This window comes from Arctopsyche grandis, chromosome 10 (genome assembly GCF_051622035.1).
Source record: "Arctopsyche grandis isolate Sample6627 chromosome 10, ASM5162203v2, whole genome shotgun sequence".
Lineage (NCBI taxonomy): Eukaryota > Metazoa > Arthropoda > Insecta > Trichoptera > Hydropsychidae > Arctopsyche > Arctopsyche grandis.
Genome location: NC_135364.1, coordinates 19,630,278 through 19,647,706, shown reverse-complemented (window position 1 = coordinate 19,647,706; position 17,429 = coordinate 19,630,278). Strand labels below are relative to the sequence as shown.

General features: G+C 34.8%; 5 protein-coding genes across 5 annotated transcripts in view; 2 read left to right on the top strand and 3 right to left on the bottom strand.

Moving 5' to 3' along the window:
* LOC143918144 (katanin p60 ATPase-containing subunit A-like 2) overlaps positions 1–17,429 on the bottom strand; it is a 145,173-nt gene that overhangs the window by 126,598 nt on the left and 1,146 nt on the right. The window lies entirely within an intron of this gene.
* Positions 73–2,371, bottom strand: LOC143917726 (uncharacterized). The gene is made up of 3 exons (XM_077439307.1): positions 1,551–2,371; positions 444–1,310; positions 73–357 (listed from the first exon to the last, which is right to left on the bottom strand). Exons 1-3 carry the CDS (start codon positions 1,680–1,682, stop codon positions 73–75), a joined length of 1,284 nt encoding a protein of 427 aa, XP_077295433.1. The 5' UTR covers positions 1,683–2,371.
* On the top strand, positions 2,350–3,974 carry LOC143918146 (uncharacterized). Its single transcript, XM_077439865.1, has 3 exons — positions 2,350–2,542; positions 2,645–3,466; positions 3,551–3,974. The coding sequence occupies exons 1-3, from the start codon at positions 2,444–2,446 to the stop codon at positions 3,833–3,835; spliced, it is 1,206 nt and encodes a 401-aa protein (XP_077295991.1). The 5' UTR covers positions 2,350–2,443; the 3' UTR covers positions 3,836–3,974.
* O-fut2 (O-fucosyltransferase 2) lies at positions 5,508–8,622 on the top strand. Its single transcript, XM_077439866.1, has one exon. The coding sequence runs from the start codon at positions 6,040–6,042 to the stop codon at positions 7,216–7,218; it is 1,179 nt and encodes a 392-aa protein (XP_077295992.1). The 5' UTR covers positions 5,508–6,039; the 3' UTR covers positions 7,219–8,622.
* nes (lysophosphatidylcholine acyltransferase 3 protein nessy) lies at positions 8,622–17,402 on the bottom strand. Its single transcript, XM_077439860.1, has 2 exons — positions 16,360–17,402; positions 8,622–10,479 (listed from the first exon to the last, which is right to left on the bottom strand). The coding sequence occupies exons 1-2, from the start codon at positions 17,360–17,362 to the stop codon at positions 9,890–9,892; spliced, it is 1,593 nt and encodes a 530-aa protein (XP_077295986.1). The 5' UTR covers positions 17,363–17,402; the 3' UTR covers positions 8,622–9,889.

Here is a 17,429-nt window from a genome sequence, read left to right as displayed (position 1 = left end):
ATACATACATACATATATGGATATTGTGTTCCGTTTTAACATTAACATTGGGAACAGCAAATTAAAATCTATTTACAACTTTTTGTGATTGTATTTCATATGGCTTTTCAAATTACATTTTTGTTTGAATCCTTTTAAACATATTTCACATTTAAAAGGATTTTCTCCAGTATGTTGTAAAATATGACTGTTTAAAGTTTTTCTCAAACCGAAGGATTTTAAACAATATTCACATTTGTAAGGTCTTTCCCCGGTGTGAGTTCTGAAATGGGACAACAAACTATGCTTAAAGTTTACTTTTTTTCCACAGTAATCGCATTCATATTTTGGAACTTGGGAATGAATTTCAGCGTGCTTCTGAAAAACAAATTATATTTCATGAACTATTTTTATTATTCATCTCAACAGTGTATGCAAATATGTAGGTGCATTTATATACTTACTCGGCAGTGTTCTCGGGTAGCAAAAAGTTTACCACAAGAATCGCATTGATACGGCTTGACTTTCAAATGGATAATGTTCATGTGAGCTTTAAATTGTTTAGCTAAACGAAATTTTCTTCCACAAATTTCGCACGAGTAGTTCTTGGATTCAGAATGTGTTGATTTGTGGTTGTTTAGAGAAACACTATTGCATAGAATTTTTCCGCATGTGGCGCATTTGTATTTTTCATTTTTAAAATGTTTACTTTGGTGAACGACAAGATCGTTTTTACGGCGATACGTTTTGTCACATTCAGTGCACTTAAAATCCTTAACATTTAAATGTATCAATGAGTGGTCTTTGAGAGATCGACCGGTGGTAAAGTTTTTCCCACATACACCGCAATTATGTTTCAATTTAGATGTGGACGATATTCTGATTCTTACTTTTTTTTTCGTATCAGTTTTTTTCGAACTCTTCAGTAAAGATTTCAAACTTTTTTTGTTTTTTATAGTCATTTTGAATTCATCAAACTTTCCATTTGCATCTTCATTATTGTATTTGTCAATTTTTATTTCTGGTTCGTCAAATAAAAGTTCGTTTTCCACCTGTAAGTCCTCAAAAGTGGGAAATTTATTTAATTTTATTACATTCGATGTGGAGCTAGTACCTTCTTCACTTTTGGGTATAAATTGGGACGATTTGACATCTATAATATATGGGTACTCAAAAGTGTTTTCTTCTGGTTTTATGGGCACCTTTTTGTCTAGTTGGGCTCGTAGAAGTTCATCAGTTTGTTTGCTGACAATTTTAAATAATAGAAATGAATTTAATTTCGTTGCACACAAGGAACATAATTTATCTGGCAAACCATCATCTCTTTCTACCTGTGGCAATCAAAAACGAAAAAATATAATAAGTCAATTGAAGTTTCGAACCTAATGTGAATTAAAAAATATATACAATAGTATCGATTATCGAATAAACAGTTTTACTCAAAATCTGAATTAAAACAACGACGAATAACAGTTTTAAGAAAATGATTTTTTTTTGGTCGGATAATTGATATTTTTGCACAATGGCCAAATAAAAATTGTTATATTGTTTGAGAAATAATATTTGGTTACTTGTAGCTGACAACAGTTCCAGATGCATTGTTGTAGAGATTGCTGTCGTTGTTGAAGTTGTAGCTGATCTTCATCTTTCTCAAAAATATCTACAGGCGCATTAACATCCAAACATAGTCGACAGCCCATCATCTTTTAACTTCTGTCATATTAGAGCACTGACAGTTGTAGTGTTGCCATTGTACAATATTAAAATTAAACTAGAGCAGTCAGTCAACACAACCAGATACATACAAAATACATGAGAAATACAAAATGTTGAGAAAAATATCCTGATTTAAAAAATCAAACAGTCAGCGTAAACAGTAGTGGCCATGAACAAAGTCGAAAATGTACATATTTACAATTTCTATAGTAATGCTTGGACGATAATCGACTTTTCCACACTCTTGGGTTGCTATTAGATTTCCCAAAATTTTCCCAAGATTTCAATAGATTTGTGGGGACTTGGTCGAACCTGGGCTGCCATCTTGCGAGTTGACATTGATTTGAGCGTATTATTAAATCCCGTTTTATTTCCTTCCCACCCGTCACATTAAATCATAGCGTTTATAACAACAGTCATTTCACTCCTACCACTCCCTCATAAATTTAATTGCTACGAAATATATCTTTCGGCTTTGTATACTAGTGGCACTAGTTATTTGATGTTTACGCTGATTGTTTTGAATTGTATGTATGAACATGTATATGTGTAAAATTCCCATTATCCATTTTGAATTATATCTATTATTTTAAATATAAAATTTGGTGTGCTAATCTTATATTATATTATCAATTTTGTATCCACTTTGTGCGTGTCAAACTTGGTTGTGTTGATCAGTCGTAACACTGTTTTGTATGGGCATTACAATATTATGACAGATGTTGGAATGGATAAACGTTGAGCAGATATGAAGTGTCGTTTGTGTTTGTCTCCAGCAGCCACGGTATCTGTATTTGAAGGCGAAGAACCACCTCTAATTCGCATTTGGGTTTGCTGTCAACTTCAGGTGCTATTTCTTAATCGGCTCATCTATTTTTAATACACACTTTTCATTATTAAAATTACTAACGTATATATTTTATTTAAACATTATTGCAATTTGTTGTAGGTTGAAAAAAATGATGGACTCCCGCACAGTATTTGTCTTCTGTGCACTTATAAATTAGAATCGTTTGCCAAGTTTAAACTTATGTGTGAGCAGACAGATAAAATTTTAAGAGATAAAGAATGTATTCTAAATCCAGAATGTAATCTCAAAGAGGAAATTTATTTCGAAGTTGACAATGGTGTCGATCATCATGATTATTTTGAAGATTTTACTGAAACCGATATAGACAATTTTGAAACCAATCTCGTTCAAGCCGATGTAAATAATGAATGCTTGAATAATGTGATGTCAAGTACTGTAAAGAATAATGATGACCTTAATTCTATTGAGGATAGTAGTAAAATTGTAGATATTATTGTTACAAAATGTGAAAAATCAGAAATAAATACTAGAAATGATACGAGAAAATGTGAAAATAAAAAACAGACTAAAAAACTGAAAATGGAAAAAGAGAATTTGAAGAAAATTACAAAAAAGAAGACTAAAAAAAAAAAGAAGAAACCAAATACGGGAAGTGCATGTCCCATTTGTTATGAGTTTTTTCCAGATAAAGAAAAATTCATCCAACACGCTCTGAGCCACAATACCAAAATACAAGGCTTTGAATGCAATATTTGTAATAAGTTATTCGGTTCTAGAACTTCTCATGATAGACACGAAGCGAAACATTTCCAAAAAACAAAATTTTTTTGTAATCTATGCGAAAAATCTTTTTCTGAAAAAGGTAGCTTAAGCAAACACATCCAAAATGTCCATTTGAAGATTAAACCTCACCAATGCAGCTTTTGTGGCAAATTGTTCTGCACTGAAACCCAGTGTACGGTGTGTATAATTTGAAGTACAATATATATGTATTATAAATGTAATGACCATTTCATATTTTTAATTATTACATTATATTTTCAGAGACATATGTGGATTCACACAGGTTATTTAAAATTTGAATGTGACTATTGTGGCAAAAAAGTCAATCAAAAATCTAGTCTTATTAGTCACATAAGAACCCACACTGGAGAGAGGCCGTTTACTTGTAAAATTTGTTTAAAATCGTTCAGTTTATCTGGAACGCTAAAAAGTCATATGTTGCAACACACCGGAGGTAATCCTTTCACATGTGAAATTTGTTTCAAAGGATTTAAACAAAGATGTAATTTGAAAAGTCATATGAAATATAACCATAAACAGGTTTAGTAAAATCTAACATTTTTATGTACATAATAAAAGAAAGAAATACCAATTTTGCATATTTTTTATTAATCATTATATAAAAAAGTTATTGTAGTTATAAATATCGTTATTTAAATTATTAATATAACTACTATGAATAGCCAAACAAAAGAAAAAAAATCTTTTACTATCTGCAATATTTGCAGTACCAATAGGTTCAGTGATTATTCTGCACAAAGCGATCTTGCACGTTATTAAAATCTTACACGTTACTAAAGTCTATTATAAGTTATTACACGTCACTAAAATCTCGATCACGAAACATCTGGTACCCGAAAATTCAATCCATCGATAGTTACATACGTGAACTATCATACTAACAAGAACTCGAGTGCCAGATATTCCGTGTTGGCGATTTTCGTGAAAATAATCTTTACTCGCAACGATCTTCGTGTGTGCAAAATAGTCCGTTTACCATAGCTATATTATGCAATTTATGATAAATATTCATTTTCAGATAAAAATAAAACTTTCCAAATAACATTAAAACCTGCTAAATCAGAAATAGTTTGTATATTACTCATTAAACGAATCACATACGTACATATATTTAGTATATTAATTAAAAAATAATTAAAACAAAAATATATATGGACAATCGAAAATATTATATACCTACATAAAAAAATTTTAGTAGTCAATCAAAAGATGGAAGTTAATTATCATATATATAATATCGCTATTCTGTCTGTGTATATCTGCGATAGCGCTCGCCGCACTATAATAGCCATTTCGATTCGACATATATGCAGAGAAATGTAATATTAATAGAAGTGGCTTTAGGTGTTCTTTTGTTGTCAAGCAACATTCTGTCCACGGATATATCTAAATAATTTTAGCATCAGTCGTATTTGACGCTTGGTGGTCCACGTATGTCCGATAAAAACTCGCAAGATGGGCAAGCATCGGTAAAAATTGCACAATACATTCAAAAACACACAATAAACAACATGGGATACATTTTTATAAGTAAATTGATCCGATTGTATTTCCTACGATGTAGCGTATTTATAGACGTACTGCGTAAAATTGACAACAATTATTTATTCGTAAGGGCCCCTCTATTCTTATTACATCTTTCTGTATATACATATGTACATCATAATTAAACCACTGCCAACAAAATGTATGAATATATAATAACGAAAGAAAAAAAATTCTATATATACTGTTTGCTACCAATGTTTCCTCTAGGCAAGAATATTTAGCGCCATGTATTCAAATTTATTTAATTAATTAATTAATTTTTCTATTGGTGTTTTATATTGTTTATATGTATATAGGTAGGTAGGTAGTTTTTACCATTTTTTTCATATTAAACAATTAAATTAAATATACTTAAAAGGTAATTGAAAAAATTCGGTACCGCGTGGGGATCGAACACAGGACCGATACATTTCTTTTATTTAATAACTTAATATGCCAACACCCATGCGATGATATTCCGATTCGGTGATTACTAGTAAAATGTGAACCGGTCACAGGACAACCGGTCGCTCTAGATCGGTCTCACGTGATCACCCGTCACACTAAAACTAGTCATAACCAAAAATTAAAAATTAGTCGAATTTTTGGTTGTGACCAGTTTTATCGTGACTAATTTTCGGGTGTGACCAGTTTTCTCGTGACCAGTTTTAGTGTGACGGGTGATCAAGTGTGACCGAACCAGGGGCGGCCGGTTGTCCTGTGACTGGTTCACATATGACTAGTAGTCCGTTTACCGATATTTCATCGGGTACAACACTAGTTATTTATAATTTCAATGAAAGCTTATAAATAAATCAGTGCTCATTGAGTGGTCGAAAATTACAAAGCATGACCAATAATGCTGCGTTTACACGAGGCCTGTTTGCTAAGACATTCTAATAGGCGTCCTGAGACAATACACAAGACCAATATTGTCTTGGTTTAGTGGAGTGTTTTAGCAATTGGCCTCTTGTAAACGCTGCATTAATTAGGGTTTATCGTTTTTTATTTTGTATTTATCTAAAAACTTCCACAAATTATAAATAAGTGTCCTCCCTCTCGTTTATCAACTACTAGCTTACCGTAAGAGCGTTCCACGCTCTCTATTATAAAGAAAATGGTCACTTGTGTTTGAAAAGGATTTTTGATCGCAAAAATAGAGTATGGCAACTCTGACACGAACGTCAAAACAATCGTGACAAATGTCACTAATGTCAATCACTCGACATGGTCTCGTTTGCTCGATCTTGGCTTTGACGGTTTTGCCCTTTTGTTCGACTGATTGTAGCAACGATGACCAGCACGACTCTTGCTCGAGACCTGAACTCTTGCTTCTGTACGACGTGTCTCCTCATGAGGGCTTCAACCTTCGACGAGACGTTTACCTGAGGGTGGCTGTAGCCTCGCATTTGCAAGCCCACCCACCCCTTTTGGCTCTTCCACCATTCAGTAGGATCCCACACTGGCGTCCTCAGCCACCGCTCTCCTGGAAACACTTCTTCCAAGTGGACCGGCTCAAGGAATACACTCCGGTGACGGAGCTGCAAGATGCAATCCCTACGACAGGCCTCGTTCTTGATAGGTTGTATCGCCTCACTCACTTCGAGGATGCCTTTGAAGGTGGCCGCTTCGTTGATAAGTTTGAGCTGAGAAACTCATCAGCATGTCGGTCTTACACACATTTCTGGGGACTCAATATTCGCTTTAGGAATGAACAGTGCGTGGCTTTTCAGGGCAGCGCTTCCAAGATTTTCGAGCTTATAGCACAGCATCCAAAGGACAGGGCAGTGATGATCACTGATGCCGAGATACTTTTGCACGATGAGTACGGCACTGCCGAATACTGGTCCGCTCGCAAAAGCGTCCAATTCAGCGAAAAACTTATTCAAGCCGCTAGCGTTTTCATTACAGATAAGTTGGATTGCGATGAGGTCAAATGCTTTAATTTCATTTCGATGCATTGGAGGAGGGGAGACTTTGCCAGGGGGAGGCCCAATCAGGTACCTTCTGTTGCGAGTACGGCCAAACAGATAACCGCCGTCGCTGTGAAGCCGGAGATCAATCTAAAACTTATCTTCATCGCAACAGATGCCGATGAGCGGGAATATCTTGAACTAGAAAATTCGCTAATGGACAGTGGACTCTCTGTAGTGCGTTTTAATCCTGAAAATATGCACTATGTTGAAGGTGTGGCAGCCATAATCGATCAGATTATATGCTCTCGTGCTGCGTACTTTGTTGGAACGCATGAGAGCACATTCACTTTCAGGATTCAGGAAGAAAGGGAAATAATGGGATTTGATAGTAGTACAACGTTCAACAGACTGTGTCCAGATACTGGACCGTGTGAAAGACCCTCACGATGGAAAATTGTGCAATAAATAATTTGAATTGTGAAAAGTTGATTTTAAGTAATAAATTTTATAAACCTACTTTATTCCCATAAGCTAAAAACTAGTGTAATTGGATGCGATGTTTTGCATAAATATGTACAGCGTATTGTAAGATATCTCATGAATTGAGAGCTTGTAAAATTTTATCAAAACCAAAGTAAACTATGTAAATACTCATGAAAAGTTTTTCCTTTCTATCTAAATATAATATATGAATGATTGAATACATAAATATTTTACTTACACTTATTTTGCTTTTTATATGTAAAATTAGTTTAGGATATTTTTCTTATTATGAATGTTCAAAGCACATATGTAGGAAGTTTGATTAAATATCTCTTCTATTATATTTATTTTCATAATGTGAACATCAAAATATTTTCAATTATTTTTGCGATTGACTTATTAATTTCCATTTCCAACTCTTTATTACTTCTACAATCATTTGGGCACCATTTTACTAAACTCATAAATTGTACATATTTATATTCTATTTTTGAGTTTAAATATCGATTTTATCAATTATTATTTCTATGTTAATATCTGTATTTGCATCATTCTAAGATAAATGTTTCTCCTTTTATTCTTTCTCCGACCTTGATTCTTGTGTATTAATTTGAAATTTAAAGCTTAAATTTCACATCAACACAATTAGCTCTTCTTTATTCCAGATTATGTTGTTGTTTTTCTGATAGATTATATGTATATATAAAGACGCATCTTTTTGCTTACGTCACGCGATATAAAAATACGTACTTTTTCATATTATCCGATTTCTGCTTCAATTATTATTTTTTATTGCATAATTTAATTGACATAACCGATTCCCGTTGTATTGATAAATTTATGTATTAGGTTTTGTAAACTAAAAGCTCATACACCCTTTTCCTTACGAAGTTTTAAACATTTCTTTTTTCATATTATCCGATTCTCGATTTAGAATTCGATTTTTACTGGGGTTTTTATAATTTTATTATTATTTTTTCATGCCTAATTTAATTGGCATGACCGATTCCCGATTTCTGTTTCAGTTCCGATTCCGATTAATTATTATTATTCATATTGGAACTTTATTTTAAATCATGTATCAATCCGAAAGCACCCGTTGAAATTTCAACGGGTATAGAAATAGTTATATTATATTTATAAAACATTCAAAATGAATTTCTAAATATTCATTTAATTTGAAATACAATATGAATGCTCAAACTCTATACTTAAAGTGAACTTTGATTTCTAAATAAAATTATTCCGTTCATATGGTTTTTAAGAGCAATTTGAATCTAATTCGTATGTATTTATGAATTTCAATAAAATATGTATGTATATGTAAGTAGATGCATATATTGCAACAGTGATTGTAAAAAATTCAATATTCATTGTTGAATTTATTTATACAGATAAATTAAGAGCCCTGCTCTTGCGTTTCCCATTTATAACACTTGCTATATTCAATATTCGCCATTAATTCCGCCTCAAAATCAAATTTGAATAGGTTTTTTGCTTGAATGTGTTCGAAAAGAAGCACAACTAATATGTCATTGTCATAGCATTCATTACAATGTCAGTTAAGTATTGTATTTAATATGCCTAAGAGGTTTACTTTTTCATTTCTGGATCCCGATACCTGTTTCGGTTCCGGATACCAATCAACGAAACCAAATAAGTAATAATATAAATCTTGTAAAAATTATATACATATGTAAATCCATTGCGTCGTTATAATTTCATGTAAATGAGTAATTAAATTATTGAAAAAAAAATTGTGAAATAACAACAAAAACGACCAGTTTAACCTTTATTATATCACTTCATATTTTACAGTATTAATTAAAAGGGTAATACATCTAGGAATTTTGAATTTTATTGCCTCAAATTAACTGGAAAAATCACTCGCATAAAAAATTGAAATGTCTTGCACGAATTATAATTTAATACTGAATAACAAACATGCCTAGGCAATCAATATTTCTATATTATTAACAATTTGGTTTCCTAGTGTCTATAAAGCTAGTAGTGATACGTGCAATACAAAAAAAATTACTATTTTATTATAAAATAAATACATAGAGGTACGGCAAGTCATCATTCAACAAAATGTGCTTGAAGTTATTCGTGTCATTGAATTAGAAATTATTGTTCACAATATTTACAAAGTACATAATTGATGTCAGCGTGCAAAAACCTAGCCTTGAAAGTTGTGCAATGTTTCTATCGGACGGAGGGTGTGTTTTGGCAAGTCGATTTTTTCTTTCGATGGGATTTAGTGAGTAATTCACCTAGTAAAATACTAATTATTCTCACAATTGGATCTAAAAGTCTGTTTAGTTCCAAGTTTATCTAGAGGGGATTGCTAGAACCACCGAGATGAAACAAATTGGCAAAATTAACAATATCACTACATAGAGAACTTGAATATACGTCTAAAATTTATTCTGTTTTAATTAATCGCCCACACCATCTTCAATACAATAAAATAATTGATTTTCAGATAATTCATATTCCTTCTTTTACTCTAACATCTTTTCACCACATACATATTGAATAAATATTATTCCTCAAATACACGATCAATTTTAATAGTTGAAACGTATAATATAAAAATTAACATAAGAATAAAAAATAAAACATCAGTCGGTATAACAAATAACAGAACCGTTTAAGTCGTTTTGGTTTCTATTTTTTTCGGTTTCAACACTAAACGCAAAATCGGCTTGTACAAAAACAACCAGGGCAAAAATAAAACAAATCCTGAAAAGTAAAGAGACTGGTATACCGGCCACCACTTGTAGAAACTCAACACGGTGAATGGAATCAGGCAATATCCCATAAATATGGTAACATACAATTTCAAAATGATAAATTTGATCACAATGAAGAGCGGATTGTTCAGCAGGCCGTCTAGAATGTGACTCCTGTCCACCATATTCTCCAGATCTCTCTCCATCAGCATAATCGAAAACTCCATAAAGAAAGTCATATAGTAGCCGCTGTGAAATCCGTGCCACACCGCCAGGAAGAGCAGCGTTAACCCCTGACTGATCTGTCTACTGCCGAGGAAAGCGACTCGTTTGTACACATATTGAGCCACCCACATGTTCGTGTTTATGTTAAAACTATCAATGTACTGTCCGAATTTTGTGCAAAACTCGTAAGTTTGCAGTCTCACATTTCTGCATCCGTCCCATTTCGTGGTACCTTCTCCTTTGTCTATACCGTTGTGTGCCAAACCAAAAGTAATGCACGCACCTGCAAACAAAAAAAAAAAAATATTTTGTTATTTTCCTCAAATTTCAAAGGTTCATAGGTCGATAAATACATTTAGAATACAAACTAATTTAGGCAAAAACAAAAAATCATTATCGTTTTGGGTCCATCGCATACTATTAATATTTATTTGCCTACATAATTGTATTACTTATCATCCGAAGACCATCGAATTTGGACATACGTATGTATGTATGTACGGAAAAAATTATAATTTAAAATTAGGATTTTTTAAATACAAAGTTAATTCATCAAATAATTTTTAACAATTATCGATAGTTTACTGTTGACCAACATTGTGATAAAGACTTAATCAGTTCACTATATACGACTTTTGCGTCATATCTCAAAACATATGTACATATTTACATTTATGGAGTTCCAACGTTCGCTGGATACGATTAATAATATTTGGTTTTGAGAGTCACAAAGTGATATGATGTATTACAAATATAATTTAATCTGAGTTCGGCAAAGTTCAACGCGCCTTTGTGCAACATTATTGTGCTCTTTCTGTGACCTCAAAACGTTTGTTTACATTATAGTAAATTAACATTTTTGCAGTATTTAGATAGTATTTAAACTTCTCGTGTCGTTTAATATATACGTTACAGTGAAAGCATATTTCAAGTGAAAATATATTTTCACCAATTCAAGCGGTGAAAATGTATCAAACAATGAATTTACAACGTTTAAGAGGGCTGTACACCCGAAACCTTAATTTTGTTACCGTTCCTGTCTTCGATATATATATTGAGTGTATGTATATATTGAGTTAATGCGACAGTTGCGCTTCGACCAGATAAAACGTATTTTAAATTGACAAAATCGAGGTTTCGTATTCTACTATTTTCTCCTCCAAAACTGGACCAATTTTTAAAAAAATTTCATCATCGGTATGAGAAAGATACTTTCTGTGCATCTATCGGCGTATTTTTTTTAAAATCGACCGTTAAATAAGCACACTGGACTCGTTTCGTGGGTGTAAAAAAGAGGCGATTTTATAGATGTTTGGCGGCTCCTAGCTCCTATAAAAAATAATTAATCAAAAAAATAAAACGATAGATGCACCCCAATGGTGGATATCCATAGCATATTAAAAAAATAATTTCTCTAGTGCCATAATTGAGGAAGGGAGAAGTATAGTACGTTTGTATGGACAAGGTGCTGCTGTCGTCCAGCCCTCCTAACTAATGAATTTAACCCTAACAACCTAATCTTAACCCTTTGCCCGCGGCAATAAATATAGCAAACAAGCTCTGTACGCGGCACCTTTTTCGCGAATTTGGCAATCGAGTTTTCGACCTTAAATACAGATTTTAATATTTACTCAAGTAACCAGATATGTTAATTAACACATTAAGTATTATTTTAAACAATAAAATACATAATATATCTCGTAGTTTTGGCTTAATTGTCAAATAATCATTCTTCATACAATATTGAGATGTATCGTCTCAATTGTATGAAGACGTGACGTCACATAAACGATGTTTCACCGTTTGAAAGCCCATAGCGCCTTAAGGCGCAAACAGCCGTATCAATTGTACGCCCAGCGCGTCGGCTGGGCGTCTAAGCGGTTCAGTATGGTTCCACAAAAAACTAATTCTGACTGGTATATATTCATTTTAAGCAAATTGAATAGATGGCATTCAACTCTCAGATATATATGCAACCAATTTTGAACCTAAAAACAGTTTAAATAGGCGCATATAAGCCTCAAAATCCCGTGCAAAGTTCAGAAATTCTATGGAAGACAGCCGCGCTACAGACTTGTCGCCCAAAGCTTCCATAGAAGACGGCCGCGGGCAAACGGTTAAATTATGATGAATTATATTATATTTGTGGCTTATTTTGAATTTTGTTTTCAGGTCCAAGTCGCTATCAGCAGTGAACCCGGTGAGGGAGCTATTGTAGCTTTCAGAGATTACGATAGAAAGTTTTCCTCTCACATTTTGGATTGGGCTGCATCTAATCTTAAACGAATAAAACCAACTCTGAAAATGTAACTGGTTATGATTCCACTGAAACTTTAGTGAAAATACATTTTCACTTGAAATATAATTTCACTGTGATATATACATATGAATATCGGAAATAAAAAAGGATCAAAGTGTCATATTTAAGATTTTGGGATGCGTTTTATTCTTATTATATTAGTTTTGTTTTCTGTCAATGTATTGTACGAGCAATACAAACTTGCTATTGATGAACAATATTGAAAAACGATTTTGGAGACTTGGACCATATTTTAAAACATTGTTGGAGGTATATAGAACGTATTTTTAGTATAAAACCGATTTCGAATTTCTTTAGGTTCTTTTTTATTTCCAGTAGTCGTATGTTCATCAATTTACAGATCAATACAATACGATCTGTTCCCTAGCGACCCGGGCAAGAGCCAAGAGTGTTCTCTGATGCCCGGGCCATGATTATAATCAAATATGCTTGCCGACTTGTGTTGAAAATCTGAAATAATAAGTTTGTGCAATTAGTGACGGTTAGAGACACGTATTTTGGGCACTTTGCTATTAATGCTTAATTCATGCTAATAGATGCTAAATTCGTAAAATATGCGAATAGATGCTAGAATAACAAACAAAAGTGAAATTTTCATAAAATTTATAAAATTAATAGACAATTTAGAAGGGTCTTCCTATCCCTTTGCCCATTTATTAGGTGAAGAAATTGAGGGGATAAAACAGAGCTTGCAGTTTACTATAGACGGTGTTTTTCCTGTCGAAACCAAGCAACTGCTTTTGTCTATTACTGTAAACAAAAGAAGACAGTTGGAGCTGTGTATCCAAAAGATTGCTCAAAAAAGCGTCTTAATACTAGACTCGCACTCAAGACTAAATGAGACAAATCTATTCCTTCGAACATTGAGTAAACTATTCAATCCATCTGTGGCAGGTTCAAAATCTAATATTAATGTTAAAGAAACAGTTTTCTTTTTTAAGAAACTTGCCATCGTTGAATGTATTAACAGAGGCTCAATGTTTGGAAGGATATCGGCACATTTTAGACAATTAATAGAGAATATAAAAAGTGAATCCACGCTGGATATATAGCTATTATTGATGGCAACAAAAATTAAATATGAAGAGTTTGGTTGTGCCGCTCTAAAATATACTTGGTGTCCCGTCAATAGTGTGGATGCTGAAAGGTATTTTAGTAAATACAATATAATTGTTATCGATCGTCGAAGGAATCTCAAAAAAGAATCTGTAGAAATATGCTCCATGTTAAGTTTTAATCAATTTTAATTGGTATTATATTTTTATATTCATATTTTTTGCCTTTGTATTTTTATATTCACGTTTTTTTTCATTGTAATTTTAATTTTAAAACATTTTTGAATTCATCTATTATTTCTTAATGGTTGTGTTGTCTTTAAATTGTATATATGTATATAAATTTTATTCAAATTCATCGAGATTTTTTATTATTTAAAATTAAACTCTTCATAAAAATAGACGCTAAATTGAACATTTTGAATGCCCTAAAACGCTAAATGCAAAATGAAAATGCTAAAATTGACAAAAATAGATGCCCAAAATACGGTGACACGACAACTCGTTCACAGATTTTCCGTAAACCGAGGATGCGTTCCAGGCATTACGTATACACGGCCATCTCTTTCTCACCCCGTCTGTTCACCAAGATTTCGTTAACTCTGCCATTACATATGCAGCCATCTCTTTCACAGACCGTTTGTTATCGGTGAACATGTCTGGTTTGTGAAAGAGATGGCTGCATACGTAATGGCATAGTAAACGAGATCTTGGTGAACAGACGGGGTGAGAAAGAGATATTTTATTTATTTATTTATATATATTTTAGCTATCAAGCTAATTTAAAAATACATCTTAATTATTATACTTAACTCTAAAATTTATAATTAACTTATATGTACTGTCCCTCACAGAGGTGTCTCTTTGCACCTCGCAGGAATGCATCCATGTTTTTAGCAGACCTGACGCACTCAGGGAGGGCATTATACATGAGCACACCCCTGTGAAAAACACCCCCAGCCATCTTATTCTTTCTTACTCTACTTACAACTAGTTTGTCCTTATTTCTAGTATAAAAACTAGATTATCTCTATTCCTTATTATATAATCATCAAAATACTAAGGTAATAACTTATGATCTAACTTATAAACAAAAGACAATGTACTAATATTTAGACTAATTCTAATACTCATCCATCCTAATTCATCTAACATACTTCCAATACTCTTAAATCTACTCATTCAAAATAGCTCTCATAGCTTTATTCTGTATTTTTTCTAAATCTTGGCCACTAAACAAATTAAGCACAGTGGCACAATAAACCACATGTGGCAAGACAATTGAATTAAACACTAAAATTTTACTTTTTTTACTTAAAATATTTCTTAATCTACATAATACACCAACTTTTCTAGCCATTTTTTTTATTATATAGTCAGCGTGCATTTTAAAATTTAGTCCTGAATCTATGTATACACCTAAGTATTTTATATTTTCAACTTTTTCAATTAACTTATTATCAATTCTAATTTCATTCAATATATTTTTATTTTTACCATTCAACCACATCATTTTTGTTTTATTCACATTCAACTTTAATTTATTTTCACACAACCAGTCATTCACATAATTTAATTCTATATTTAAAATCTCAGACATTACATCAACATTCTTTCCAGTTATATATATCAATGTATCATCTGCAAACAAATGTATTTTACACATCTTAATTACCTTAACAATATCATTTATATATAATATAAATAATAAGGGTCCCAATTTGGACCCTCGCGGCACTCCATGAGGTGTTACAAATTCAGAGGATAACACCTTATCAATTTTTACTATTTGCCTTCTATTATTCAAGTATGATTGAAGCCACTTTAATACTATACCATTTATTCCTAACTTATATAATTTTTGTAATAAAATATTCCTATCTACTGTCTCGAACGCTCGCTTAAAATCTAGAAAAACTGCTCCAACAACCATGCTAGATTCATCCATCGCCTCCATTCAATCAGAAACCACCAATTGGATAGCGGTTTCTGTTGAATGTTTCACTCTAAATCCAGACTGTTCCACAACCAAACAATCATTTATACTAATGAACTCTTTCAATTGAATCATAACGATTTCCTCCAGCATCTTCTCAACAATTGGTAACATATTGATGGGCCTCATTTCACTGGCTTTATGTGTGCCAGTAACCTTTGGTACCGGTACAATAGTAGACACCTTCCATGCATCCGGAACGGATCCCACTTCTAACGATTCATTTATTAATTTCAGTAACTGAGGTCCAACCATGTCCCAAGTGTTGATTAAAATATCTAGAGTCAATCCATCCATACTAGAAACTGATTTCATGCCCTTCAATACACCATTTAATCCCCCCATTTCCACTAATTTAAACCTTTCAAACTTTTTTAAACCCAAATTAATATCACAATTCACACTATTATGCCTTGTTTGTATTGAATTAACTATATCATTCACACTATTGATGCCCAAAATACGGTGACACGACAACTCGTTCACAGATTTTCCGTAAACCGAGGATGCGCTCCAGGCATTACGTATACACGGCCATCTCTTTCTCACCCCGTCTGTTCACCAAGATCTTGTTTACTATGCCATTACGTATGCAGCCATCTCTTTCATAGACCGTTTGTTATCGGTGAACATGTCTGGTGAGAATATGTCACGGGGTGAGAAAGAGATGGCCGTGTATACGTAATGCCTGGAGCGCATTCTCGGTTTACGGAAAATCTGCTAACGAGTTGTCGGGTGACCCCAAAATACGGGTCTCTAGAGAGAGAGAGAGAGAGAGATTTGAGATTGTACCTTCGGTGAGCAACCAGCAGGAGATGTACTTGGCGAGGACGATTTTGCCCCAAATGCCCAGGATGACGTGCTTCTTGACGAAGCCGGCTGTCATGAATTGGTCGGTGAGGAAGTACGAGTCGGGGAAGTATTGAGTGCCGAACTGGTAGAAGGCGAGGTAGGCCAAGCCGAAGAGACCGCGCTTGAAGCCGGCCACCACGCAGTTGGTTGGTTGGTCGGTGAAGCTGCCGGCCACGTAGGCGCGCAGTCGTGCCAGCGAGAACTGCGGCCCCACCAGGTAGCTGGCCGGGAAGTAGACGAGCGCCGCCACCTCCAGCGCCGAGGGGCGCTCGCGCAGGGCCGTGGCGCGGTTCGACGCGGACAGCTCGCCGGCGGGCTTCGTGCCGTCCCACAGGTCGAAGCCCAGCCCGATGAGGCGCAGCGCCAGCACGCAGTGCGGCATCGTCCACTTGATGTCGTAGGTGTCCGTGCCGGTGGCCCAGTAGCCCAGCAGCAGGTGCGTCATGTGGAACACCAGGTTGAAGAGGGCGCAGCTCTTGCCGGGGCCGAGCAGTACGATGCTGCACTGGCACACCAGCACGGCGGTCATGCTGTGCAAGGCGTCCGAGCCGAAGTTGTACACGCCGATGACGAGGCCGCTCAGCGTGAGGTAGGCGAGCAGCAGCGGCGGGCTGCGCAGCGGGGCCAGCAGGTGCGTCAGCCACGCCAGCGGGTACGCCGCCAGCACGCTCAGCATCAGCCGCAGCGCCGGCTCCGTCGCCCCCACCGCGCTCGCCAGCCCCGACACGCTCAGCAAATGCCACATCTCGCCAAATGTCACGCTCCTGCCGACCACCGACCACCACCACCCACTGACAGCCGCGCCGGCCGACTGCCGACTGGAACTGGAGCCCCATCCGTGGCCGAAACCGCCTCTTCCCCTACCATACCTCCCGCCGTCGCTACGACCTGCGCAACTCCACTCGCATACCTTAAGAGGGCTGAACAGCAGCACCTTGTCCATACAAACGTACTATACTTCTCCTTTCCTCAATTATGGCACTAGAGTAATATGCTATGGATATCCACCA